Source organism: Eriocheir sinensis, chromosome 60 (assembly GCF_024679095.1).
Source record: "Eriocheir sinensis breed Jianghai 21 chromosome 60, ASM2467909v1, whole genome shotgun sequence".
Classification (NCBI taxonomy): Eukaryota; Metazoa; Arthropoda; class Malacostraca; order Decapoda; family Varunidae; genus Eriocheir; species Eriocheir sinensis.
In genome coordinates, this window is record NC_066568.1 from 4212718 (window position 1) to 4239550 (window position 26833).

Here is a 26833-nt window from a genome sequence, read left to right on the forward strand (position 1 = left end):
AAACAGTTACTATAGGTCTTGACTCAGAAAATTCATATATGCTTCCTTAATAATGAGACTTTCTATACAACAAAGTAACCTCATTCTGTGTTGATTTATACTATAAGTTGCTGGCTATCATGTGTCTGAAGATACCCCAAATTTAACCTAACAAAACCCCTAACAATTACTAAACGTCTTGACTCTGAAAAATCATATATGCTTTCTATACAAAAAAGTGACCTCATTCTGTGTTGATTTATACCATAAGTTGCTGGCTATCATGTGTCTGAAGATACCCTAAACTTAACCTAACCTAACCTAACAAAACCCCTAACAATTACCAAACGTCTTACTTACTAATGAGACTTTCTATACAACAAAGTGACCTGATTCTGTATTGATTTTAGACCATACGTCGCTGGCTGGTGTGTGCTTAAAGAGACCCTCAACTCTATTCGTAGGCGACACAAAGGAGCGATTCTCAGCAGCCCGGCAAAGGAAGATCACGAATCCCACGACCCACGATCCACCACTGGCGACTCGGGGCAAAGGAACACTCACCATCCAAGTCTTCATTATACCGCTCATCATGTTGACGTGCTCGCTTGAAAGGCTTCCGAACGCACGGGGGAGAAAAGTGGAATCGAGTACTTTATCTCCCTTCTCGTCATCGGCACGTTATTAAAGGCGCTTCGTGACTGCTGATGAAGGAGTGAGTGAATGAAGGGTTGGCTGAGTCAGTGAGTTTATGGTGTCACGATCAAGGGGTCAATGATATAGAAGTGGAAAAGGGGGGAAATAAGGAGAGAGAGAAGGAATAGGAATGAAACTAAAAAATGGAAGGGAAACTAAAGAGGAAACTAAAATATGAATGATAAGAGAAAGGAAAATAAGCGGAAGATGAAAAAATAGGGAAAAGGAAATAGGAATAGAAATGAGGGAAGCTCAGAAAGAAAGGAAATTGAAAAGGAGAAAGAGGAATGGAACTAAAAAATGGAAGGGAAACTAAAGGAAGGCTAAAAATGAATGAAAAGAAAGGAAAATATGTGAAAGGTGAAAAAATAGGGAAAGGAAGAGGAAATGGGAATAGAAATGAGGGAACACAAAGAAAGAAAGGAGATTAAAAAGGAAGAAAAGTAAATGAACACAAAATAAGAGGGGAAAGAAAGGGGAAGGAGGGCGAAGGAAAGAAAGGGAAAAAGGGATAAAAAAAGAAAAGACAAGGAAGATAAATCCCACACACAAACAATCACATACACATATTCTTCTTCCCTCCCACACACACACTTTTGGAGATACAATATACAAATACACTAACACATATACAACCCCGCACTCCCCCTTCCCCCACACACAAACAATCACATACACATATTCTTCTCCTCTCACACACACACGCACACACGTTCGGAAATACAACACACACATACACTCCCCCTCTCCCCCAACACACACACACACGCACACACAAACTCTTCCCCTCTTCCTTCTCCTCCTTCCCCCACTCACCCGTTGACAGGCGTGGAGGGCGGGTCCTGGGCATCATAGTTGGCCGTGTCTGTGAGCAACTTCGGCGGCACGAGAGCTCGGCGCCGCGTGAGGGCCGAGGCTGGGGGGCCGGCGTCCTCCTCCCCGTTGTCAGAATCCGAGCCTTCCCCCCCCTCGTTGCCCCGGAAGAGACTCTGGGGCTCATTGTCCTGGGGGGGAAGAAATGGAAGGGGTTAGTATTGGGGAGTTGGGGAATTGGGGGATTGAAGGAGAGGGGATTGGAAGGATTGGGGGGAGAATGAAGGGGAGATTGGAATGGAAGGGGGGGGTTAGTATTGGGAAGTTGGGGAACTGGGGGGATTGGAAGGATTGGGGGGCGAATGAGGGGGAGATTGGAATGGAAAGGGGGGTGTTAGTATTGGGGAGTTGGATAATTGGGGGATTGGAAGGATTGGGGGGGAGGGGATTGAAAGGGAGATTTTTGTTTGGAACGGCTATGTTAGAATTAGTAAGTGTTGGGGCTCATTGTCCTGGGGGGGAAGGAATGGTGGGGGTTAGTATTGGGGAGTTGGGGAATTGGAGGGGATTGGAAGGATTGGGGGGGAGGAATGAAGGGGCGATTTTTGATTGGAAATGTTGCGTTACGTTCACTGCAATATCTCCCTTCCCTTCCTCTCTCCCTCCTTCTTTCCCTCCCTCCTCCACTTAACCGCAATGTCTCCCTCCTTCCTTCACTCCCTCATTCCTTCCCTCCCTCCTCCACTTCACTGCAATGTCTCCTTCCCTCTCTCCCTCCCTCCCTCCTTCCCTCCACTTTCAGCTACACATTTACTTCCTGCTTTCCTCCTTTCTTCTCTCCCTTCCTCCCTCTCCCTCCTCTCTCTCTCTTCCTCTCCTTCCACTTTCTCTCTCTCTCTCTCAGCTTGCAGTTTCACTCCCTCCCTTCCTCCCTCCTTCCTTCCCTCTTCCATCTTTCCTCCCCTCTCTCCCTCCCTCCCTTCCATCTGCAGTGCAACCCCTTTATTCCCCCTCCCACCCCCACTCCTCCTCCTCCTCCTCCTCCTCGTTCCTTTTTCTTCTTTATCCTCTTCCACCATTTTTATTCTTATTTTATTTCGTCCAAGTCTTCCTCCTCCTCCTCCTCTTTCTTCCTTCCTCTTTTTTCCTCTTTCTTATCCTCCTCCTCCTCCTCCTCCTTCTTCGCCAATTTTTTCCTTCTTAATCTTCGTTTTCTTTTCTTCTCGTCCTCCTACGTCTTCCTCCTCCTCCTCCTTCTCCTTAAGAGCCTCTTCATAGGACTCTTCAGCGTCTCCTCTAAAGAAGAGAAAAATAGGCCCGGAGACACGATGCCACACACACACACACACACACACACACACACACATACTGGAATTCCCTTGACATTTAACAGCATTCATTTTGCAGTCTTCTCCTCCTCCTCCTCCTCCTCCTCCTCCTTCTTCTCCTCCTCCTCCTCCTTTTCCTCCTTCTCCTTCTCCTTCTTGGAATACACATCGATGCAATGAACCAGAAATCAGACTGCAGAAGGAGGAGGAGGAGGAGGAGGAGGAGGAAGTTAGGAGACCTTCTATAAGTTGAAGAAAAAAAGAGAAAAAACCTGCATGAATAAATAAAAAATAGTAAAGAAAAAAGAACTGATCGTAAAATAATTAAAAGAAAGAAAGAAAGAAAGAAAGAAAGTGCCAGCTCACAAATGCAAAGCAACACACGAACAAACACACAGAAATTCCTTTGCAAGAAAATTAAGAGAACGTGAGAGAGAGAGAGAGAGAGAGAGAGAGAGAGAGAGAGAGAGAGAGAGTGCCACCCCCCCTCCCCCCCGTGGCACAGTTTTGATGCCTCGCGAACATCATGGGACGTGACACGAGCCATTAACGTGCCAATCCCGCCTCTCTTCCCTCATCTATTTTTCACGCGGGGATGAACAGAAGGGCAGCCAAGGAAAAAAAAATGAGGAAGGAAAACGTAGAAGGAAAAACGGAAGATAATTAGAAGGGAAACGAAAGAGAAAGAGGAGGAGAGAGGAAAGAGATATGAGATGATGAGAAAGAGAAACAGGAGGATAAACAAGCGAAAGAGGAGAAAGGGAAGAGAACGAGAAAGAGAAAGGAAGGAGAAATAGGAACGTAATGAAAACAGGAAATATAAATAATGAGGAAAGAAGAATATGATGAAAAAAACGAAAAACACAACAATAAGAACGATGAAAATGTGGAAAACAAGGGAAAAGGAAGTAGAGGTGAGCATAATGAAAATAGGGAAAATAAACTAAGGAAAATAAAGAAGAAAATAATGAAAAGAACAGAAAAAACGACAATAAGAATGATGAAAATGAGGAAAACAAGCCAAAAAGGAAGAAAAGATGAGCATAATGAAAAATAGGGAAAATAAACTAAGGAAAATAAGGAAAAAATAATGAAAATACGTAAAAAAAACAATAAATTCATCGTTGTTTCAAATTCATGTTCTTGTTCTTCTCTTTCTATCTTCTTCTTGTTTTCTTTTTTACCGCCCGCCGGGAGATATTGTTTCCGGCTGTGCAAATTGTTTTTTTTTGTCTGTAACGCGATAACTTTTGAACCATTACAGCTAGGATGTGGAAACTTCATAGGTGGACTACTAACGGCCCCACACAGGACAAGTTCGATTTTTAAGGTCAAAGGTCAAAGGTCAAGGTCACCGAGGTCAAAAATGATCCTTCCACTGGCGCGAGTTTTGAGAGGTGAAGCAGGGCAGGACCTCGCCCAAGACTTACCTGCATATTTTCACATTTTGAGCACTCCGACCAGAGGGTGTTGGCAGCGGGCGGTTTCCACTCGTTACAGTGACCAATGTCTAGTTTTATTTATTTTCTTGTTTTTCTTCTCGTTTTCTTCCCTTTTCATCTTTTTTCTTCTCGTTTTCTTCCTTTTTCATCTTTTTCTCTCGTTTTCTTTTTCAACTTTTTTTTCTTTCTTTCGTATTTACTGCCTTCTGGATCATCTTTTTTTCTTCCTCTTCTTCCTTTTGTTCTTCCTGTTCTTCCACTACTTCATCATTTTTATCTTCTTTTCTTTCTTCTTCTTTTTCTTCCTCTTCATCTCTACTGCACTCTTTGTTTATTTTTTGATCTTCTTTTTCTTATTTTCTTTCGTCCTCTTCGTGGTCTTGTTCTTCTTCTTCTTGTTTTCCCTCTCCTATCTTTCTTCTTCTTCTTCTTCTTCTTCTTCTTCTTCTACTTCTTCTTCTTCTTCTCTCTACCTTACCATGTCTTCCCTTTCCTTGATCTTCTCCCCTCTACAGCCTCTCTTGAATGTCTCCTCTCTCTCTCTCTCTCTCTCTCTCTCTCTTCGTCTCCTACCATCTCCTCTCCATCTCTCACAATTTTCTCTCCAACTCTTAACGTGTTCTCTATCTCCTCTTCTCTCACTGTATTCTCTCCATCTCTCCAGTGTTCTCTCTCTCTCTCTCTCTCCATCGAATACCTTCTTTCTTTACTCCAAACTTCTTAACGTCGAGAGAGAGAGAGAGAGAGAGAGAGAGAGAGAGAGAGAGAGAGAGAGAGAGAGAGAGAGAGAGAGAGAGAGAGAGAATGAAAGGGGTGACAGTAGACAAAAAAAAAAGAAAAAAAAGAGGAATGGAGAAATAAAGAAGAAAAAATAAAGAGGAAGAAAAAGGAAAGACAACAAAGGGAAAGCCAACGACAATCGCCTCAGGGCAGGAAGAGGAAGATGAGGAAGAGGAAGAGGAAGAGGAAGAGGAGGAGGAAGAGGAAGAGGAGTGTTGCGTTTCTACATCCCGTCAAGAGAGAATATTGATCCCTCCATATCCTGTGTGTGTGTGAGAGAGAGAGAGAGAGAGAGAGAGAGAGAGAGAGAGAGAGAGAGAGAGAGAGAGAGAGATTACCGGTATGGAACATAAAGAGGTGGTGCAGTTCTCTCTCTCTCTAAGATGAAAGGATAAAAATGGCCGGACAGAGAGGACGGAAGGAAGGAAGGAAGGAAGGAAGGAAGGAAGAGGAAAACATGAAGGTGGAGGAAGAGGAAGAGGAGGAAGAGGAAGAGGAAGAGGAGGAGGAGAGAGGAAGGAAGAGAAAACAAAAAATAAAAGACTGAAACACGAAAAGTAATCACAGAAGAGAGAGAGAGAGAGAGAGAGAGAGAGAGAGAGAGAGAGAGAGAGAGAGAGAGAGAGAGAGAGAGAGAGAGAGAGAGAAAATAAACGAAAAACCCAATTCTTATACGAGAGGAAGTTTGACAGAACGGGAAGAAACTAATTAAATCTCGGTTTCATACGCGTTTTATACCAGTTTCTTTACGCGATGAAACCCTGATGGGAAATTAACTATCTCAGGTGCAAAACAAGTCGGAGAGAGAGAGAGAGAGAGAGAGAGAGAGAGAGAGAGAGAGAGAGAGAGAGAGAGAGCAAGGAACGTAGGAAGAGAAAAGAAGGAAGAAGAAACGGAGATCAAAAGAAGGGAAGGAGAAGGGGAAGAAGGGAAGGAGAGAGAGGGAGAGAGAAAGGGAAAGAAACGAAAAATGGGAGAGAAAAGAAAGAAGAAGAAGAAGCGGAGATAAACAGAAGGGAAACCAAGAAAAAAAGAGGAAGGAAAACGTAGAAGGAAAAACGGAAGATAATTAAAAGAGAAACGAGAGAGAAAGAGGAAGAGAAAGGAAAAAAAAGAGATAATCAGGAAGAGAAACAAACGAAAGAGAAGAGAAAGGGAAGAGAAAGAGGAAGAGAAAGAAAAGATAAATGAGATAATCAGAAGGAGAAACTGGAGGAGAAACAGGAGGAGAAACAAACGAAAGAGAAGAGAAAGGGAAGAGAAAGAGAAAGGAAAGAGAAATGAGATAATCCGAAAAAAAGAAACGGAAAGAGAACATGAAGAGAAACAGGAAGAGAAGTATAACAACGGAGGAGAAACAAGTGAAAGAGAGGAGGAAGGGAAGAGAAAGAGGAAGAGAATGGAAGGAGAAATGAGATAATCAGAAAAAAAGAAACGGAAAGAGAAACAGGAAGAGAAGTATAACAACAGAGGAGAAACAAGGGAAAGAGAGGAGAAAGAGGAAGAGAAGTATGACAACGGAGGAGAAACAAGCGAAAGAGAGGAGAAAGGGAAGAGAAAGAGGAAGAGAAACAGGAAGAGAAGTATAACAACGGAGGAGAAACAAGCGAGAGGAGAAAGAGGAAGAGAAGTATGACAACAGGAGAAACAAGCGAAAGAGAGGAGAAAGGGAAGAGAGAGAGGAAGAGAAACAGGAAGAGAAGTATAACAACGGAGGAGAAACAAGGGAAAGAGAGGAGAAGGGGAAGAGAAAGAAAAAGAGAGGAAAGAGAAATGAGATAATCAGGAAAAAAAACGAAGAGAACATGAAGGGAAACAGGAAGGAAAACCAGCGAAACAGAAGAGAAAGGGGAGAGAAAGAGGAGGAAAAACAGGAGGAAAAACAGGAAGTGACAGAATGAAAAACGAAAAAAAAAAAAAAAAAAAGGAAATTGAGTTGTTGTCAGCTTCCAAAATAAACCCAAAATCATGATACAACACTACTAATTAACAGGTAAAAAACAGGTGTGTAACAGGTGATCAGTGAGACATTACCTGATTCCTGGAGAGAGACAAAGGGGATATCTATTGACCATTTTGAAAAGGAATAAAATGAACCTGGGCAAGACATGTCCGTAGACTTGATAACAGACCAAGAAAAAAATGCTAACCCAGGAATTATTATAGGAGTTAGGGCAGACAGAGGACCAGGTGGAGAGGTGGAATTAGAACCTTTGCCGGGGCAGGATGGAGTACACAAACACCAGACAGATAACCAGGTGGAGAGGTGGAATTAGAACCTTTGCCGGGGCAGGATGGGGTACACTAACACCAGACAGAGGACCAGGTGGAGAGGTGGAATTAGAACCTTTGCAGGGGCAGGATGGAGTACACTAACACCAGACAGATAACCAGGTGGAGAGGTGGAATTAGAACCTTTGCCGGGGCAGGATGGAGTACACTAACACCAGACAGATAACCAGGTGGAGAGGTGGAATTAGAACCTTTGCAGGGGCAGGATGGAGTACACTAACACCAGACAGATAACCAGGTGGAGAGGTGGAATTAGAACCTTTGCCGGGGCAGGATGGAGTACACTAACACCAGACAGAGAACCAGGTGGAGGGATGGGATTAGAGCCTTTACCGGGGCAGGATGGAGTACACTAACACCAGACAAAGAACCAGGTGGAGAGGTGGAATTAGAACCTTTGCCGGGGCAGGATGGAGTACACTAACACCAGACAGAGAACCAGGTGGAGAGATGAAATTAGAACCTTCGCCGGGACAGGATGGAGCACACTAACATCAGACAGAAAACAAGGTGGAGAACATTGAGAAAAAAAAACAGAGGACTAATGATGACTAATGATGATGATGACGATGATTAGCTGATGTTAATTAATGAGGTGTGCAACAGGTAAGGTGAGCCCGTTGATTAATTAGTGAAAGCGTGAATGTAAGTCTTTCAATGTAAATGGGAGGAAGGGAATGAGGATGTTAAGAATATTATCTGGCTCTAATTAAACAGGTAAGTACAGGTGCTCCATACTGACTTAAAAAATCCCATACAAAATAATTAAAAAAGAGGTGAAATTAAGTCTTTGTTGATCATTGGAAGAAGCTTGGCAAAAGTTAGAAATTATTGCGTGAAACATTAAAAAAAAGTAAAATTAGCATGTTAGTTAAAATGATGTAGTGATTAATAAACAAAATATATGTCAAAGGTTGGCAGGATTTGAAGATTATTATTGTGACCTTAATTATAAAAGTAAATACAGGTGTTACAGGTAAAATAATGCAGTAAGTAATACGCAATAGGTGATCCTACTCCTTAAAAAAAGTTAAATAAGAATGTTAGTTAAAATGATGTAGTAATTAATAAACGAAATGTGAACTAATCTCGTTATGTATTTATATGTCAGAGGTTGGCAGGATTTGAAAATTACTGTGACCTTAATTATAAAAAGTAAATACAGGTGTTACAGGTAAAATAAAAGTCATTAATACGCAAAAAAGTGACCTTACTCTTCACTGATAAATTTGAGAAGGGAGTTAGATCATTTTTAGATAACAGATAATAATGAGAAGTTAGATAATTTTTGTACAGTAAAGAAAACAGCTCAAGGGAATAAAATAGAAAACAACAATAAAAAGCCCGTAAATCACTGCTTCTATAAAAAGAGTTAAGAGGAGTGGCCGAAAGAGAGGTCAATTTCAGGAGAGAACCCTAATTATCAAGGTGTATAAAACTAACAGCTGAGGGAAAATAACAGCAATTAATAGACAAAATGTGATCTTAGCTTTTAATTACTCTATTTCATAAAGGCTGGTAGGATGATAAATTACCTGACCTTAATTAAGAGGTAAATAAAAGTGGAACAGGTAAAATGATGCAGTAATTAATGAAGATAAGGTAATTAGTTCTCCATTGATTTATCTGAGGAAGCATGGCAGGACGGGCGATTAGAATATGACCTGACAAAGAAAATGTAAAAATGATAAAATGCCAAAAATGAGAAAATGATACTGCAACTAATAAGGAAAATGTCAACGTAACTTTTTATAGATATTTGAGAGGATGGCTGGCGGGACTTTAAGATTTTCACCTGACTAATTAGGAAGGTATGTATAAGGTCACAGGTAAAATGGTTCTGTGATTAATGGGACAGATAACCAGGTGATGAGATGGAATTAGAACCTTTCCCGGAGCAGGATGGAGTGGACAGATGGAATTTGAACCTTTGCCGGAGCAGGATAGAACACTCATTATTTATCACTTTTGTGGGACCAGCGATTAGCGGGCTTTTTTTTCTGCACTTTCTTTTTGTTGCCCTGAGTTGCTTCCTGTACTGTAAAAGAAAAAGAAAAAGAACCTTGCTCTTTAAATATCTATTGGATCAAGGCTTTTGGGGATTTAAGGTTTGCTGTCTAAAGTCTATTGAGCTAAATCGTATTAAAATAATGATGCTTGTCGAAAAAAAAAATATATATATATACACTGAAGGGACACGACTCCTTTAAAAGACTTACGCGAAAAATGACGTCGCGAAGTTGCGGTTTGATGCCCGAAGTTTGCTAACCGACAACGCATTAAAAGTACCGACGGGAAAAGCTGTGAAAAGAGCCATTGGACCAGCGAACCGAGGACCCGCACGACCCGGCGACTTCAAAGTAGTTTAGAGAAAGACTACGGAAGATTGTGAACCTAACCACCTGGAAATAGTTTAGAGAAAGACTACGGAAGATTGTGTACCTAACCACCTGGAAATAGTTTAGAGAAAGACTACGGAAGATTGTGTACCTAACCACCCGGAAATAGTTTAGAGAAAGACTACGGAAGATTGTGTACCTAACCAGTCGGAAATAGTTTAGAGAAAGACTACGGAAGATTGTGTACCTAACCACCCGGAAATAGTTTAGAGAAAGACTACGGAAGATTGTGAACCTAACCACCTGGAAATAGTTTAGAGAAAGACTACGGAAGATTGTGAACCTAACCACCTGGAAATAGTTTAGAGAAAGACTACGGAAGATTGTGTACCTAACCAGTCGGAAATAGTTTAGAGAAAGACTACGGAAGATTGTGTACCTAACCACCCGGAAATAGTTTAGAGAAAGACTACGGAAGATTGTGTACCTAACCACCTGGAAATAGTTTAGAGAAAGACTACGGAAGATTGTGTACCTAACCACCCGGAAATAGTTTAGAGAAAGACTACGGAAGATTGTGAACCTAACCACCCGGAAATAGTTTAGAGAAAGACTACGGAAGATTGTGAACCTAACCACCTGGAAATAGTTTAGAGAAAGACTACGGAAGATTGTGTACCTAACCACCTGGAAATAGTTTAGAGAAAGACTACGGAAGATTGTGTACCTAACCAGTCGGAAATAGTTTAGAGAAAGACTACGGAAGATTGTGTACCTAACCACCCGGAAATAGTTTAGAGAAAGACTACGGAAGATTGTGTACCTAACCACCTGGAAATAGTTTAGAAAGACTACGGAAGATTGTGTACCTAACCACCTGAAATAGTTTAGAGAAAGACTACGGAAGATTGTGTACCTAACCAGTCGGAAATAGTTTAGAGAAAGACTACGGAAGATTGTGTACCTAACCACCCGGAAATAGTTTAGAGAAAGACTACGGAAGATTGTGTACCTAACCAGTCGGAAATAGTTTAGAGAAAGACTACGGAAGATTGTGTACCTAACCAGTCGGAAATAGTTTAGAGAAAGACTACGGAAGATTGTGTACCTAACCACCCGGAAATAGTTTAGAGAAAGACTACGGAAGATTGTGAACCTAACCACCTGGAAATAGTTTAGAGAAAGACTACGGAAGATTGTGTACCTAACCACCTGGAAATAGTTTAGAGAAAGACTACGGAAGATTGTGTACCTAACCACCTGGAAATAGTTTAGAGAAAGACTACGGAAGATTGTGTACCTAACCAGTCGGAAATAGTTTAGAGAAAGACTACGGAAGATTGTGTACCTAACCACCTGGAAATAGTTTAGAGAAAGACTACGGAAGATTGTGTACCTAACCACCTGGAAATAGTTTAGAGAAAGACTACGGAAGATTGTGAACCTAACCACCTGGAAATAGTTTAGAGAAAGACTACGGAAGATTGTGTACCTAACCAGTCGGAAATAGTTTAGAGAAAGACTACGGAAGATTGTGTACCTAACCAGTCGGAAATAGTTTAGAGAAAGACTACGGAAGATTGTGTACCTAACCACCTGGAAATAGTTTAGAGAAAGACTACGGAAGATTGTGTACCTAACCACCCGGAAATAGTTTAGAGAAAGACTACGGAAGATTGTGTACCTAACCACCTGGAAATAGTTTAGAGAAAGACTACGGAAGATTGTGAACCTAACCACCTGGAAATAGTTTAGAGAAAGACTACGGAAGATTGTGAACCTAACCACCTGGAAATAGTTTAGAGAAAGACTACGGAAGATTGTGTACCTAACCACCTGGAAATAGTTTAGAGAAAGACTACGGAAGATTGTGTACCTAACCACCCGGAAATAGTTTAGAGAAAGACTACGGAAGATTGTGTACCTAACCACCTGGAAATAGTTTAGAGAAAGACTACGGAAGATTGTGTACCTAACCACCTGGAAATAGTTTAGAGAAAGACTACGGAAGATTGTGTACCTAACCACCTGGAAATAGTTTAGAGAAAGACTACATTAACGAAAGATTGTATACCCGGCCACCTCGAAGTATTTTAGAGAAAGACTACGAAAGATTGTATAAAAGAAATAAAACTCATTCAAGGAAGCACATCAAAGAAAAATGCTTCAAATAACATTACATTAAAGAAAAGAAAGATTATAAAAAAACTCATTCAGGAAGCAAATTAAAGAAAAATGCTTCAAATAAAACTCATTCAAGAAAGCACATCAAAGAAAAATGCTTCAAATAAAACTCATTCAAGGAAGCACATCGAAGAAAAATGCTTCAAATAATATTACATTAAAGAAAAGAAAGATTATAAAAAAACTCATTCAAGGAAGCATATGAAAGAAAAATGCTTCAAATAAAATTCCATTCAAGAAAAAAAAAACACCGATTAAACTGAAAGAAAAGTAAAAAGCAATAAAGATGATTGCCACAAATAAGATTACAATTAAAAGAAAAAGTGTCTTAAAGAGATCTTACTAGTAAAAATCGAACCGCACGACCCGGCGACCTCAAAACAGCTTAAAGAAAAATTACAGTAAAGAAAATGCTTCGAATGAAATTATATTAAAGAAAAGAAAAAATAAACAAAGATTAAACTAAGGAAACTAAAGATAGATAGATAGATAGATAAATAAAGCGATAGAGATAGATAGATTAAGACAGAGAGAGAGAGAGAGTGAGCAAAAGACAGTGAATGAGAAAGGAAAATAAAACAGTGAATATATGAAGGCAAATGAGACAGAAGGATTAAAAGAAAAGAAAATGGAAGTAAAAGAAAATAGACACAGAAGAGGGTACGAGAAAAGAGAGTGAGTTCAAATAGAGGAAATACCGCATGACTGAACGAAGAGGGGAGAGAGGAAGAGGGAAGGAGAAGAAGTTAAAGATGATAGGAAGTTAAAGATGATAGGAAGAGCAAATAGAGGGAAGCGAGAAAATATAAGATGATTGAGGAATGAGAGAAAAAGGAAGAGAAAGACGGGAGAGAAGTAACATGCGATATTATAACCTGTTTGAAGGATTGACTTTAAAGAAGGAAATAAATAGAAAGAGGAAGAAAAGTGAAATGAAAAGGAGGAAAAACGAGAAGAGAAGAGAAGAGATTTTAGGAAGTACAAGAAAATGACTGGACGAAAGTGATTTGCAAGAAATAAATAAATAGAAAAAGGAATAAAAGGGAAAAAAAAGGAGAAGGAGAAGATAAGAGAAGAGATTTTAGGAAGTGAAAAAATGACTGGAAGAAAGTGATTTGAAAGAAAGAAAGAAATGGGAAAAGGATAAAAGGGGAATGAAAAGGAGAAAGATAAGATAAAAAGAGTGAGTTGTACAAGAAAATGACATGACGAAAGTTATTTGAAAGAAAGAAAGAAATAGAAAAAGTAAGAAAGGGGAAATGAAAATGAAAAAGAGAAGAGAAGAGATTTTAGGAAGTGAAATAATGACTGGACGAAAGTGATTTGAAAGAAAGAATGAAATAGAAAAAAAAGGGAAATGAAAAAAAAGGGAAAAGATAAGAGAGAAGAGAGATTTTAGGAAGTGAAATAAAGACTAGACGAAAGGGAAATGGAAAAAGTAGATAAATAAATAAAGACTGAAAAACAGGAAGAAGGGAAAGAGAGAAAGAAAGAAGAGAGGAAGAGAGGGAGAACAGAAACTAAGATTGATAGAAAGTGAAAAGTTATGACTAAACGAAAAGCGAATGAAGGAAGTAAATAAAAAAAGCTAAAGAAAGGAAGTGAAGGGGAAGAGATAAAGAAGACGAACTAAAAAAGAGAATGTGAAAAGTTATGAATAAACGAAGAATAAATGTATAAAGTAAATGAATGAGAGTTAAGGAGAGGAAGTGAAAGGAAAGAGGGAAGGAAAAAAATAACATAAGATAATAAATAAGACAATAAATTGAGGAAGTCAATAAATGAGAGTTAAGGAAAGGAAGTGAGAGGAAAGAGAGAAGGAAAGGAAAAAAACATAACATAAAAAAATAAAATACGTAATAATGAATGACTTTAAAGAAACGACTGAATACATAAATAAGTAAATCAATAAACAAAGAAATATACATAAATAAACATCATGAAAATAACAACAAAAAAACAAACAGAAGAGAAATGAAATGCATAAAAGAGGAAAAAGATAATATATAAACAGAAGAGGAAATTAAGGAAAAGAACACTGAGAAAAAAAAAAACAGGAAAAAAAACAATAAAGAAAAAAAAGAAAGGAAATGCAAAATGAAAAACAATGAAATGGAGGACAAACTTGAAAAAAAAAAAAAAAAAAAAAAAAAGAATGAATATGCAATGGAGTGTCAAGTCATTAATTCACAGTCACACACACACACACACACACACACACACACACACACACACACACTCCACAAACACTCTCTCTCTCTCTTTCTTCTTCCACAAATTATTTATCTAATCTTTATCTTGTTTTCTTTTTCTTTCGTGTCTTTCTCCATTATTTTCTATTTCCTCATCTTTATTTTTTTCCTTGTAATTATCATCTCATTTACATTTCCATACATATTAATTTTTCATCTTTTATTTCTTCCTCTTCTTCTTCTTCTTCTTCTCTAATTAATTAATATCTTCTCTTTTCCTTCATTATCTTTCTCATTGACATCATTCTTACTTATTTTTTTCTCCTTTTTCCTCCTTTATTCCCATTTTCTCTACTTCCATATCTTCACTCTTTTTCATTATCTCTCTTATCAATTTCTCTTTTCTTCTTATTTATTTAATTTATTTCCTTGTCTCTCCTTTTTTTCATTTATTTGCTCCTATTTCTTTTCATTCTATATATATTTTCCTTTTCATCACCAAATATCAAATTATCTCCCCTCTCTCTTCTCCCCTTCTCTTCCCTTCACTCTCTCTCCTCTCCCCTCACTTTCTTGTCTCCTTTTTTATTTATTTACTCTTATTTCTTTTCATTCTATATATATTTTTCTCTTCATCTCCAAACAACAATTTATCTCCCCTCTTCTCCCCTTTCTCTTCCCCTTATCTCTCCTCTCCCTCTCTAATCTCTCCCTCACTTCCTTGTCTCCTTATTTTATTTATTTGCTTCTATTTATTTTCATTCTATATATATTTTCCTCTTCATCACCAAACATCAAATTATCTCCCCTCGTCTCCCCTTCTTTCTCCTCTCCCCTCACTTATCGTCCTCTCCCTCTTCCCCTCATCACTTAGTTTATTCTCCTCCCCTTGTCGTCAAATCATAAACACCAATCCACACACTTCCTCTTCCTCTTTCCTCTTTCCTCTCCCCTCTTTCTCTCAATTATCTTCCTCTTCTTTATCATTTATTTCCTCGCTCTCTTCCTCTCCATACACAAATTACAGCACATTTTTTTTCCTTTTCTTTCCAATCCCTTTCTTCTCTTCCCTTCCTTTACCTCCTCTCTTTCCCTTATTTCCCTTCCTCTTCTCCTTACCTTCCTTCCCCTTCCCTTCCTCCTTCCTTCTCCTCACTCTCTCCTATTTCCTTTCATCTTCCTCTTCTTTCTTTCCTTTTTATCCCCATTCTTCTCTTCCCTTCCTTAACCTCCTATCTTTCCCTTACTTACCCTTTCTCTTCTCCTTACCTTCCTTCCCACTTTCTCCTTCTCTCTCTCTCCTATTTCCTCTCACTCATCTTCCTCTTCTTCTTTCCTTTATTTGCTCATTCTCTTCCCTTTTCATCATATCACCAACCCACAACCTTCTTCCTCTTTTCTCTCCCCCTTCCCTTCCCTTCATTTTCTCCCATTTTCTCTCAGTTTTGTTTATTTGCTTCTTCTCTTCCTCCTTCCCCTCTACTTTCTTTCCCCTCACCTTCTCCTCTCTTCATATAATTTATTTTCTTTTTCTTCTTCCTTTATTTCCTTCTTTTCCCCTTTTACGTAGCTCTTTCCCTTTCTTTCCCCTCTTCTTCCCATTCTCCTTCATTACTTTCCTCTTCCTCTTCATTTATTTCTTTATCCTCTTCCTTTTTCATCAACATATCACATTATTTTTTCTCCTTCCTTCCCTTTTCTCTTCTCTTCCCCTCTTCTTTCACTCCCTTCCCCTCCCTCTCCTCCCTTCTCTTCTACCTCCCTTTCCTTCTCTTATCTCTCATACTTTCCTCCCCTTCCTTCCTACTCCCCTATTCTTCTCTTCCTCTTTATTTCTTCCCCTTCCTTCTCTTTCCTTATCTCTCCCTCTCCTTCTCTTCCCTCACTTAATTTCCTCCTTCTCTTTCTCTTCATTTATTTTCTTATTTCCCTTCGTCTCTCATCAATATTCTTTCCTTTATCCTTCTTCCCTCTTTCCTTCCCCTCTTCCTTCCCTTTCCTTTTCCCTTCTCTCCCCTCACTTGCTTTCCTTCAACTCTTTCTCTTCATCTACTTTCTTGTTTCCTTTCCTCTATCATAAAATCTTCTTCCCCTTCTCCTTCTCCCTCTTTCCTTCCCTTTCCTTTCCTTTTCCCTTCTCTCCCCTCACTTGCTTTCCTCCTCCTCTTTCTCTTCATCTATTTTCTTATTCTCTTCGTCTATCATCAATCTTCTTCCCCTTTTCCTTCTCCCCTCTTTCCTTCCCTCCTCCTTCATTCGTTATTCCTCTCCCCCCTTCGTCTGACCACAGTACACCAACCCACACGTTTCCCTCCCCCTCCCTCCCTCTTTCCTTCTTATCTCCCCTCCCCCTTCCCTAATTATCTCCCTTCCCCTTCCTTTATTTGTTTATCCCCTCCCCCTTCATTAACACGGCACACAGAATCACACCCACACCCACACACTTCCTCTCCCCTCCCCTTTTCTCCCCTCTCCCCTCACTTACCTCGGCAGCCACATTTGGCGAGGGGAGGTTCATGTAGCCTGCACCTCCTCGCCCCCCATCGCGCCCCTGCACCAGTCCTGTGGGGGGAGAACAAGGGGAGTTAGAAGGGAAAAAGGCTGGGTCTGAAGGGTGTAACAGTAGATAAAAGGGAAAAAGAAGGAAGATAGAAGGGGAAAAAGGGGAAAGTTAATACAAGAGAAAAGGGAAGTGGAGGAGAAGGAAGAAAGATAAAGAAAATGGCTCAGGAAGAAAGGAAGGAGAGAAAGAAAAGGAAAAGAAAAGAACGGAGGCATGGAAGGAAGGGAAGTAAAGAGAACAAGTAGAAAAAATAGAAAGCAAAAGGGAGAAGGAAGAAAGAAAAAATAAGAATAGCCCAGGAAGAAAGGAGAGAGAAAGAAAAGGAAAAGAAAAGAACGGAAGCAGGGAAGGAAGGGAAGTAAAGTAAAGAGAACAAGTAGAAAAAATAGAAAGCAAAAGGGAGAAGGAAGAAAGAAAAAATAAGAATAGCCCAGGAAGAAAGGAGAGAGAAAGAAAAGGAAAAGAAAAGATCGGAAGCAGGGAAGGAAAGGAAGTAAGGTACAGTCAAACCTCACCATTAGCGCACATATGGGCGGTCTGGAGGTGCGCAAATGGCGAACTTAATAACGTATGGGGAAAAATACATATGGGCGGTAGTAGAACAAGTAGAAAAAATAGAAAACAAAAGGGAGGAACAAGATAAATAAAAGGATGAAAGAGGAGTCACACATCACGGCATTCACTATAAAAAAAATTCGCCCGCGCCACTAACAGGCTGGGCCACGCAAAAAGAAACGGCTCAAGGGACACAAAAGAAGAAATGAAAAAAAAAGAATGTTAACAAGAATCAGGAGAGAAAGAAGGATAATGAGAAAATATAAAGAAAATGAAGAAAAACATTGGAAGAAAAGGAAATTGTGTTAAAAAAAAGCCCGCTACTCACCGCTCCCACAACAAACAAAAGAAAAGACTGGCCAGAAGAGAGGTCAATTTTGAGTTACGGGCGCTTAAAAAAATAAAATAAGGAGAGGTAGAAGAGGAAAAAGGAAGGTAGAAAGAGTAAAAAAAGAGGAGAGATGACAGGAAGGAAAAAGTTGTTAGTGAATAGAAAGAGAGGGTAGAAAGGGATAAAAAAGGGAGAGGTAAAAGGGGAAAAAGAGGAAAGATAGAAAGAGTAAATAAAAAGGAGAGATAACAGAAAGAAAAAAGGGGTTAGAGAATAGAAAAAAAGGGAGAGGGAGAAGAGGGAAAAGAAGGAAGTTAGAAAGAGGAAATTAAGAGGAGCGCTAAAAGAAAGGAAAAAACGTGCAAATAAATAGAAAAAAAAAGAGGATAGAAAGAGGATAAAGAAGGAAGAGGGAGAAGAGGGAAAAGAAGGAAGGTAGAAAGAGGAAATTAAGAGGAGCGCTAAAAGAAAGGAAAAAACGTGCAAATAAATAGAAAAAAGAGGATAGAAAGAGGATAAAGAAGGAAGAGGGAGAAGAGGGAAAAGAAGGAACGTAGACAGAGGAAATTAAGAGGAGAGATAAAAGTATGGAAAAAAGGTGTTAGTGAAAAGAAAAAAAAGAGGATAGCAAGATAAAAAAAATGAGGGAAAAGAGGGAAAAAAAAGGTTCCTTAAAGATATAATAAAAGTTAGCAATATGGAAATATAATGAGGAACAACTTTTTATAATTCTTCCTCCTCCTCCTCCTCCTACTACTACTACTACTACTACTACTACTACTACTACTACTACAGTGATATTTTTGGATCGTAGTTATAAGAAAAAGAAGTAACGAGAGAGAGAGAGAGAGAGAGAGAGAGAGAGAGAGAGAGAGAGAGAGAGAGAGAGAGAGAGAGAGAGAGAGAGAGAGAGAGAGAGAGAGAGAGAGACACACACACACACACACACACACACACACACACACACACACACACACACAAACACACACACACACACACACACACACACACACACACACACACACACACACACACACGCTCAATTCACCTCACGCATTCGTCTATATATCGAAAATTAGACGAAGAAATGAAGAAAAGTGAGAAGAATGACCAGGAGAGAGAGAGAGAGAGAGAGAGAGAGAGAGAGAGAGAGAGAGAGAGAGAGAGAGAGAGAGAGAGAGAGAGAGAGAGAGAGAGAGAGAGAGAGAGTGTAAATAATGGCTCACCTGTAATTGGCGCCAACAGGTAGTCTTTTATTAGGATTTTTTGGGGTTATTTGTTGATGAAGACAAGACGCCGGCAGGTAAGGAAGAGGAGGAGGGGGAGGAGGAAGGTAAAGGTTTGGGAAGGAAGAAAAGGGAAGACAAAGGAGAGGAACAAGAGGAGGAAGAGATAGATAGATAAATAAATAGATAGATAGATAGAGATAGATAGATAGATAGATAGATAGATAGATAGATAGAGAGAGAGAGAGAGAGAGAGAGAGAGAGAGAGAGAGAGAGAGAGAGAGAGAGAGAGAGAGAGAGAGAGAGAGAGAGAGAGAGAGAGAGAAGGAACAAAAAAAAAAGAATGACCAAAGATGAAAGGAAGGAGAAAAGAAAAAGGAAAAAAAAAGAACGGAAGGAGGGAAGGAGAGTAAAGTTAAAGGAGAACAAGGAAAAAATAGAAAGCAAAAGGAAGGAGGAACAAGAAATAAATAAAATGATGAAAGAGGAGAAGGAGAAAGGGAAGCGAAGGAGGAAGAAGGAGAGGAAGAAACTTAAGAAGGAGAAAGGGAAGCGAAGGAGGAAGAAGAAGAGGAAGAAACTTGAGAAGGAAACAAGAGAGAAAACGGAGAAAAAAAATAAAGTTAAGAAAGAAAATATATAGAGATGAATGAGGGAAGGAACAAGAGAGAGAGAGAGAGAGAGAGAGAGAGAGAGAGAGAGAGAGAGAGAGAGAGAGAGAGAGAGAGAGAGAGAGAGAGAGAGAGAGAGAGAGAGAGAGAGAGAGAGAGAGATTTCTCTCTCTCTGCCTGCTCGCTCGCTTTACCTGTACGAAAACAAAATTGATGAGCTAATCAATTTTATCTACCTGAGTCGGCCGTCTACACACACACACACACACACACACACACACACACACACACACTTGAGAGAGAGAGAGAGAGAGAGAGAGAGAGAGAGAGAGAGAGAGAGAGAGAGAGAGAGAGAGAGAGAAAAGAAATGAAAAACGGAAAAGAGGGAAAGAAAAAGGAAAAGAAGGAAAGATTAAATGAAAAAATAAGAGAGAGAGAGAGAGAGAGAGAGAGAGAGAGAGAGAGAGAGAGAGAGAGAGAGAGAGAGAGAGAGAGAGAGAGAGAGAGAGAGAGAGAGAGAGAGAGAGAGAGAGAGAGAGAGAGAGAGAACCTTAAAAACTAAACCTAGAGAGAACTCAATCAGAGGAAAGCCAAGAGAACTAATTACTAATGTAAGAGAGAGAGAGAGAGAGAGAGAGAGAGAGAGAGAGAGAGAGAGAGAGAGAGAGAGAGAGAGAGAGAGAGAGAGAGAGAGAGAATTATATTATCTAGGGAAAAATATGTTCGCTAAAGACGGCAAGAGGAAAAGAATTATTGTGGTATAAGAGAAATAGAAAGAGAGAAAGAAAGTGATATAAAGAAGGAAATAAATAAAGGAGAGAGAAAGAAAGTGATATAAAGAAGGAAATAAATAAAGGAGAGAGAAAGAAAGTGATATAAAGAAGGAAATAAATAAAGGAGAGAAAGAAAGTGATATAAAGAAGGAAATAAATAAAGGAGAGAGAAAGAAAGTGATATAAAGAAGGAAATAAATAAAGGAGAGAGAAAGAAAGTGATATAAAGAAGGAAATAAATAAAGGAGAGAGAAAGAAAGTGATATAAAGAAGGAAATAAATAAAGGAGAGAGAAAGAAAGTGATATAAAGAAGGAAATAAATAAAGGAGAGAGAAAGAAAGTGATATAAAGAAGGAAATAAATAAAGGAGAAAGAAAGTGATATAAAGAAGGAAATAAATAAAGGAGAGAGAGAGAAAGAGAATGTGGATGATAGGTAGATAAACAAAGAAAGAAAGCAAGGTCGAAAGAAAGGAGGAAAAGGAGAAGGAAAGAAAGAAGGTAAGAAGGAAAAAAATGGAAAAAAATGAATGTTAAACACGGGAAGATCAAAAAGACACACGCACAATAGAAAACGAAGGAGTAGACAACAAAGCAAAACAGAAAACGGGAAGCTAGGACACCAAAGAAAACGGAAGCGAACTAAAAATATGGGAAACTAAAACAAAAACAAAAACAACAATTAGAAAAGCGAGACAAGAGAAAACGGAGGATTAAAACGACACACACAACAGAAAACGAAGGATTAGGCAACGAAGCAAAACAGAAAACGGGAAGCTAGGACACCAAAGAAAACGGAAGCGAACTAAAAATTTGGGAAACTAAAACAAAAGCAACAAAAACAACAATTAGAAAAGCGAGACAAGAGAAAACGGAGGATTAAAAAGACACACGCACAATAGAAAACGAAGGAGTAGACAACAAAGCAAAACAGAAAACGGGAAGCTAGGACACCAAAGAAAACGGAAGCGAACTAAAAATATGGGAAACTAAAACAAAAACAACAAAAACAACAATTGAAAAAGCGAGAGAAGAGAAAACGGAGGATTAAAACGACACACACAACAGAAAACGAAGGATTAGGCAACGAAGCAAAACAGAAAACGGGAAGCTAGGACACCAAAGAAAACGGAAGCGAACTAAAAATTTGGGAAACTAAAACAAAAGCAACAAAAACAACAATTAGAAAAGCGAGACAAGAGAAAACGGAGGATTAAAACGACACACACAACAGAAAACGAAGGATTAGGCAACGAAGCAAAACAGAAAACGGGAAACTGGGACGCAAAAGAAAACGAAGCCAAACAAAAAAATAAGGGAAACAAAAACAATCACAATACAACGACACAGAAAACGGGAAACTAGAACTCAAAAGAAAACGGAGGCGACACTAGAACTAAGGGAAAACTAAAGCAAACAAAACGACAAAAAAAACGAGATGGAAAGAAATATAGGGTTAATGAAGTGAACAGACGTGTATACAACAACAACAACAACAACAACAACAATAATAATAATAATCTTTCCCATATTTCTTAACTTGTGTAGATCTCTTTTATTTTCTTTCCTTCTTTCTTTCTGCATATTTTAATCATTCTTTCTCTTCCTTTCCTTCTTCTCTTACTTATTCATCTCCTTTTCTATACCACTTCCTTTCTTTCTCCTTGGCAAATAATAATAATAATAATAATAATAATAATAATAATAATAATAATAATAATAGGAAGAATGCAATAGTTAAACAAATATATGCGATGGAATGAGTGAAAACGAGGAAAAAAAGGAAGAAGCGCCAGGTCCTGACGGGATATTTCCGAGGGTATTAAAGGAGTTAGGTGATATAATCAGTGACCCACTAACCGACATCTTTAAGATGTCGGTAAATACTGGCTATGTGCCGAGCCTATGGAAAGTAGCTAATGTGACGCCGATTTTTAAAAAGGGGGACAGGTCAGTTGCTTCAAACTATCGCCCAATTAGCTTAACATCGGTTATAGGGAAGATGCTGGAGTCCATAATAGCCAGGAACATTCGGGAGCATTTAGAGAAACATAGCTTAATTCACGACTCGCAGCATGGGTTCACAAAAGGTAGGTCATGCCTCACCAATCTCTTGTCCTTCTACAATAAAGTATTTGAGGCGGTTGACAGAGATGAAAATTATGATGTAATCTATCTTGATTTTAGTAAAGCGTTTGACAAAGTTCTCACCAACGACTGTTGCTTAAATTACAGGCTCACGGAGTAGAGGGTAAAGTTTTGAACTGGGTCAAGGCGTGGCTTAGCAATAGGAAGCAAAGAGTGCAAATCAATGGTAAAAGATCTGACTGGGGATGTTACGAGTGGGGTCCCACAAGGTTCGGTATTAGGTCCACTTTGTTTTATTATTTATATCAATTACTTTGACACAGGAATTAGTAGTGATGTTAGTAAATTTGAAGATGATACCAAGATCGGTAGAGTAATTGAGTCGGATCAGGACGCTATATTCTCCAAGGTGAACTCAACAGATTATAAGGACTGATCGGATAAATGGCAGATGGAGTTCAATGTAGGGAAGTGCAGTATTCTGAGTGTAGGTAGGAACAACCCTCACATAACTATTGCTTAAATGACACACTCATAAGTAGGTCTGGGTGTGAGAGGGATTTAGTCTTAGTGAGCTCTGATCTCCGTCCAAGGGCACAATGCATTCAAGCTAGAAATCGAGCTAATAGGGTACTGGGATTTATTTCAAGGAGCGTAAGCAACAGAAGCCCCGAAGTCTTCCTCAAACTATATTTAGCATTAGTTAGACCTCATCTTGACTATGCGGTTCAGTTCTGGTCACCCTACTATAGAATGGATATCAAAATGTTAGAATCGGTGCAGAGGAGGATGACTAAGATGATTCAGGGGTTGAGAAACTTGCCATACGAGGAAAGACTCAAACAGTTAAACTTGCATTCTCTAGAAAGGCGAAGGGTGCGTGGAGACATGATCGAGGTTTATAAATGGATGAAGGGCTTTAATAAGGGAGACATTCATAAGGTTTTGTTGGTAAGAGAACCGGGTAGGACACGGAGTAACGGGTTTAAACTGGATAAACTCAGATTCAACAGGGACATAGGCAAAAATTGGTTTACTAACAGGGTGTTGTATGAGTGAATAGGCTTAGCAGTGTGGTGAGTGCCACAATTGTCACATTCAAAAATAGACTAGATAAATTCATGGACAGCGATATTAGGTGGGGTTAGATACACGGGAGCTTAGCGTCAAAGGAGCTGCCTCGTACAGGCCTACCGGCCTCTTGCAGACTCCTGCGTTCTTATGTTCTTAAAGAGAAAATTAAGAAAAAAGGGAATAAGCTAGATAACAATAATGATAATGATAATAATGATAATAATGTTCCCTTTCTTCCGGCCAATCCTCTCCTCTCTTTCTCGTGACGTCATCATTTAAAAGGCTAAGATGATTCACGAACTCTAATCCCTTCACAGATAATTAATTTGAGAGAGAGAGAGAGAGAGAGAGAGAGAGAGAGAGAGAGAGAGAGAGAGAGAGAGAGAGAGAGAGAGAGAGAGAGAGAGAGAGAGAGAGAGAGAGAGAGAGAGAGAGAGAGAGAGAGAGAGAGAGAGAGAGAGAGAGAGAGCAACTTTCTCCAATTTCTTCCCGTAAATTTCTCTTTCCTGCCTCTTATTTTTCTCTCCTCCTCCTCCTCCTCCTCCTCCTCTTCCTCCTCCTCCTCCTCCTCCATCACCTCATTCTTCTTCTCCAACATAACCATTTTATTATTCATATTTTCTTCCTCCTCCTCCTCCTCCTCCTCTATATAACGACCTGGAATCTACTGAAATGAATCCAAAATTTGATTCTGTCTTGAAATTTTTAAAAGAGATTTGGCGAAGGAAAAGGAAAAGGAGGAGGAGGAGGAGGAGGAAGAGGAGGAGGAGGAGGAGGAAGAGGAGGAGGAGGAGGATTTGAGGGATGAAGATGAGGGTGAAGAAGAGGGAGGAAGAAACAAACAAGATGGAAAAGGATGAAATACGAAGGAAGGAGACGAAAGACTGAGAGAAGGAAGGAAGCAGATGAAAGTAGAATAAGAGGAGGAGGAAGAGAAAAGGAGATGGGAAAACGAAAGAGGGAGGAGGAGAGGAAAATAAAATAAAGAGAAAAGCACAAAAAGCGAAAGAGAAAATATACAAAAAATAAAAGGAGGAGAGGAAGAGAAGAAGGAGGAGAAGGAGAAATGAGAAAGGGGAAGAAAGAAGAGAAGAGACGAAAAAGAGGAAATACGAAAAGAAGAGATATAGATATAAAAAATAAGGAAAGGAAAAAGAAAAGGAGAACTGAGGGTGAAGGAGAAGAAAACATGGAAGGAAGAGAGGAGATAAGGAGGAAAATGGAAGAATGAAGAAAAAATAAGAAAATGAACAAAAAAACATTAAAATTCATGATCCACAGAAAGGAAGAAGAAATAAAGAAGAAAATAAAGATGATGGAATGGGAGAAAGAAAGATGATAAAAAATAACGAAGTAAGGAAGAGAAGAAAATAAAATAAACAGAAAAGTAAAAAAGGAAAATATGATAAAATGAAGAGAATGAAAGAAAAAAAAAAGTAAGGCAGAGAAGAAAATAAGATAAAGATAAAAAACAAGAGTAAAAGGAAAACAAGAGAATATATGATAAAAGTGAAGAGAATGAAAGATTAGAGAAAGAGAAAGAGATAAAAGAGAGAAGAGAAAAGAGAATGGAGAGAAAGAGGGGAAAGATACAGAAGGTTTGAGAAAGACATGAATTGACAATAAACAAGATGAAAGGGGAACCAGAGGAAATGTAATAAATTGGAGAATAAAAGAAATGAGAGACGAAAAGGAAGAGGGAATAAAGGAGAGGAAGGGAGGGAAGGAAGGGAAGGAAATAGAAAGCTTGACAAATATAAATAAAACAAAAAGCAAAAAACGAAAGGGGAAATAGAGGAAATATGATGAAAGAAGAGAGAAAGGAAGAATTGAGGATAGAATGGGAGAAGATAATTGAAGAGAAGGGAGAGAAAGAAGGAAAAGGAAACAGGTTTGATAAATATGAATAAAAGAGGGTGAATAGGGAAATGAAGAAGAGACAGAGGAAATATAATAATGCAGGAAATGAAAGAAAGAAAGGAAAAAAGGAAATAAGAGAAGGAAAGAAAGGAATGATAAAAAAATGAAAAGTAGAGAACGAAGGAGAGGAAACAGAGAAAAATAATAAAGAGAAGAGATAGAAAGAAAAAAAAACAGAAGAAGAGAAATAGACAAACGGATAAAATAGAAGGAAAAGAAGGAAGGGAAGGAAATAGAAAGTTAAAAATATAAATAAGAAAAACAATAAATAAAGAATAAGAAAGAGGAAACAAAGGAAATAAGATAGAACGAGAGAGAAGGCAGAGAAAGAAGAAAGGATAAAAGGAAAGTTAGAAAACGTAAGAAAGAAAGAAAATGAAAGAAAGTAAGAAAATGTAAGAAAAGGAGGCGATGATGGGAAGGGTAAAAAAGAGTAAAGAAAAAGGAAGAAAAAACAGGAGAATGGAATGGATAAGTAAATAAATGTGATGAAATAGAGGGAATAAAAGGGAAAAAGAGTAAAGAAGGAAAGAGAAGCGAAGATAGAAAGGAGAAAGAAGAGAAGTTAAGAAAAAAAGAAAAGAGGAAAGCAATAAATAAAGAAGAGAGAATTGAGAGGAAGAAAGGGAATAAGGAAAGAGGAAGATAATGCAACTGTGTAAATGAATGAAAGGATGAAGTGAACAAGAAAATAAAAAAAGAATAGAGAAGAAAAGAAGATAAAGAAAAAAAATATGAGAGGAAAAGAGAAAAGAAGAAAAGATTAAGAAAAAAGTTTGTCTATTATTATTGTTTTTATTCTTCCTCCTCTTCTTACTCCTCCTCCTCCTCCTCCTCCTCCTCCTCCACCTTTTCCTCCTCCTCTTCCTCCTCCTCCTCCTACTACTACAACTACTACTACTACTACCACCACCACTACCACTACTACAACAACTACAAAACAACTACAATATCACTAAAAAATACATTCCAAACATCGAAAACGGGCCATGAAAGGTCTGAACCCAAGCTTAAGCGATCTGATCCTTTTAATGTCGGTTCCAATCCCTTGTGTGCCTCGTTAAGAGGATTGGAGTGTCGTGCGGGTTGGGATTTATAAGAGGAATAGGATTAAAGCCTTTTCTGACGTATAGACGGAATTGTGTGTGGCGGTTGTGGTGAAAAGGAGGAGGAGGAGGAAGAGGAGATAATAAAAACAATTAGTAAGGAAGAGAAGAAAATAAGATAGAGATAAAAAAAAACAAGAGTAAAAGGAAAACAAGAGAAACTATGATAAAAACGAAGAGAATGAGAGATTAGAGAAAGTGAAAGAGATAAAAGAGAGAAGAGAAAAGAGAATGGAGAGAAAGAGGGGAAGGATACAGAAGGTTTGAGAAACATATACATGGACAATAAACAAGATGAAAGGGGAACCAGAGGAAATGTGATAAATTGGAGAGAATGAAAGAATTGAAGGAAGGAAAGTTAGGGGAAATAAAGGGGAAGAAAGAGATGGGGGAGGAGGAGGAGGAGGAGGAAAAGGTTGTTTTGGTAAGCATACAAGATAGATAGATAGATGGACTGATAGACAGATAGATAGGGATAGATAGATATAGATAGATAGATAAGAACACTGTGTATATTAATCACATCATCTTTGGATCATAA

The 26833-nt window shown here is 38.8% G+C and overlaps 1 protein-coding gene across 5 annotated transcripts in view; it reads right to left on the reverse strand.

The window, feature by feature from the left end:
• Positions 1-26833, reverse strand: part of LOC126985792 (uncharacterized) — a 330694-nt gene that overhangs the window by 166980 nt on the left and 136881 nt on the right. For all 5 annotated transcript variants that reach the window (XR_007739047.1, XR_007739046.1, XR_007739045.1 and 2 more), the window contains 2 exons: positions 16531-16607; positions 1492-1679 (listed from right to left, as the gene is read on the reverse strand). Coding sequence is in view for 2 of the 5 variants with exons in the window: in XM_050841180.1 (XP_050697137.1) it covers positions 1492-1679; positions 16531-16607 (265 nt within the window). In the remaining 3 variants the exon portion in view is untranslated. The remainder of the gene's footprint in view (positions 1-1491; positions 1680-16530; positions 16608-26833) is intronic.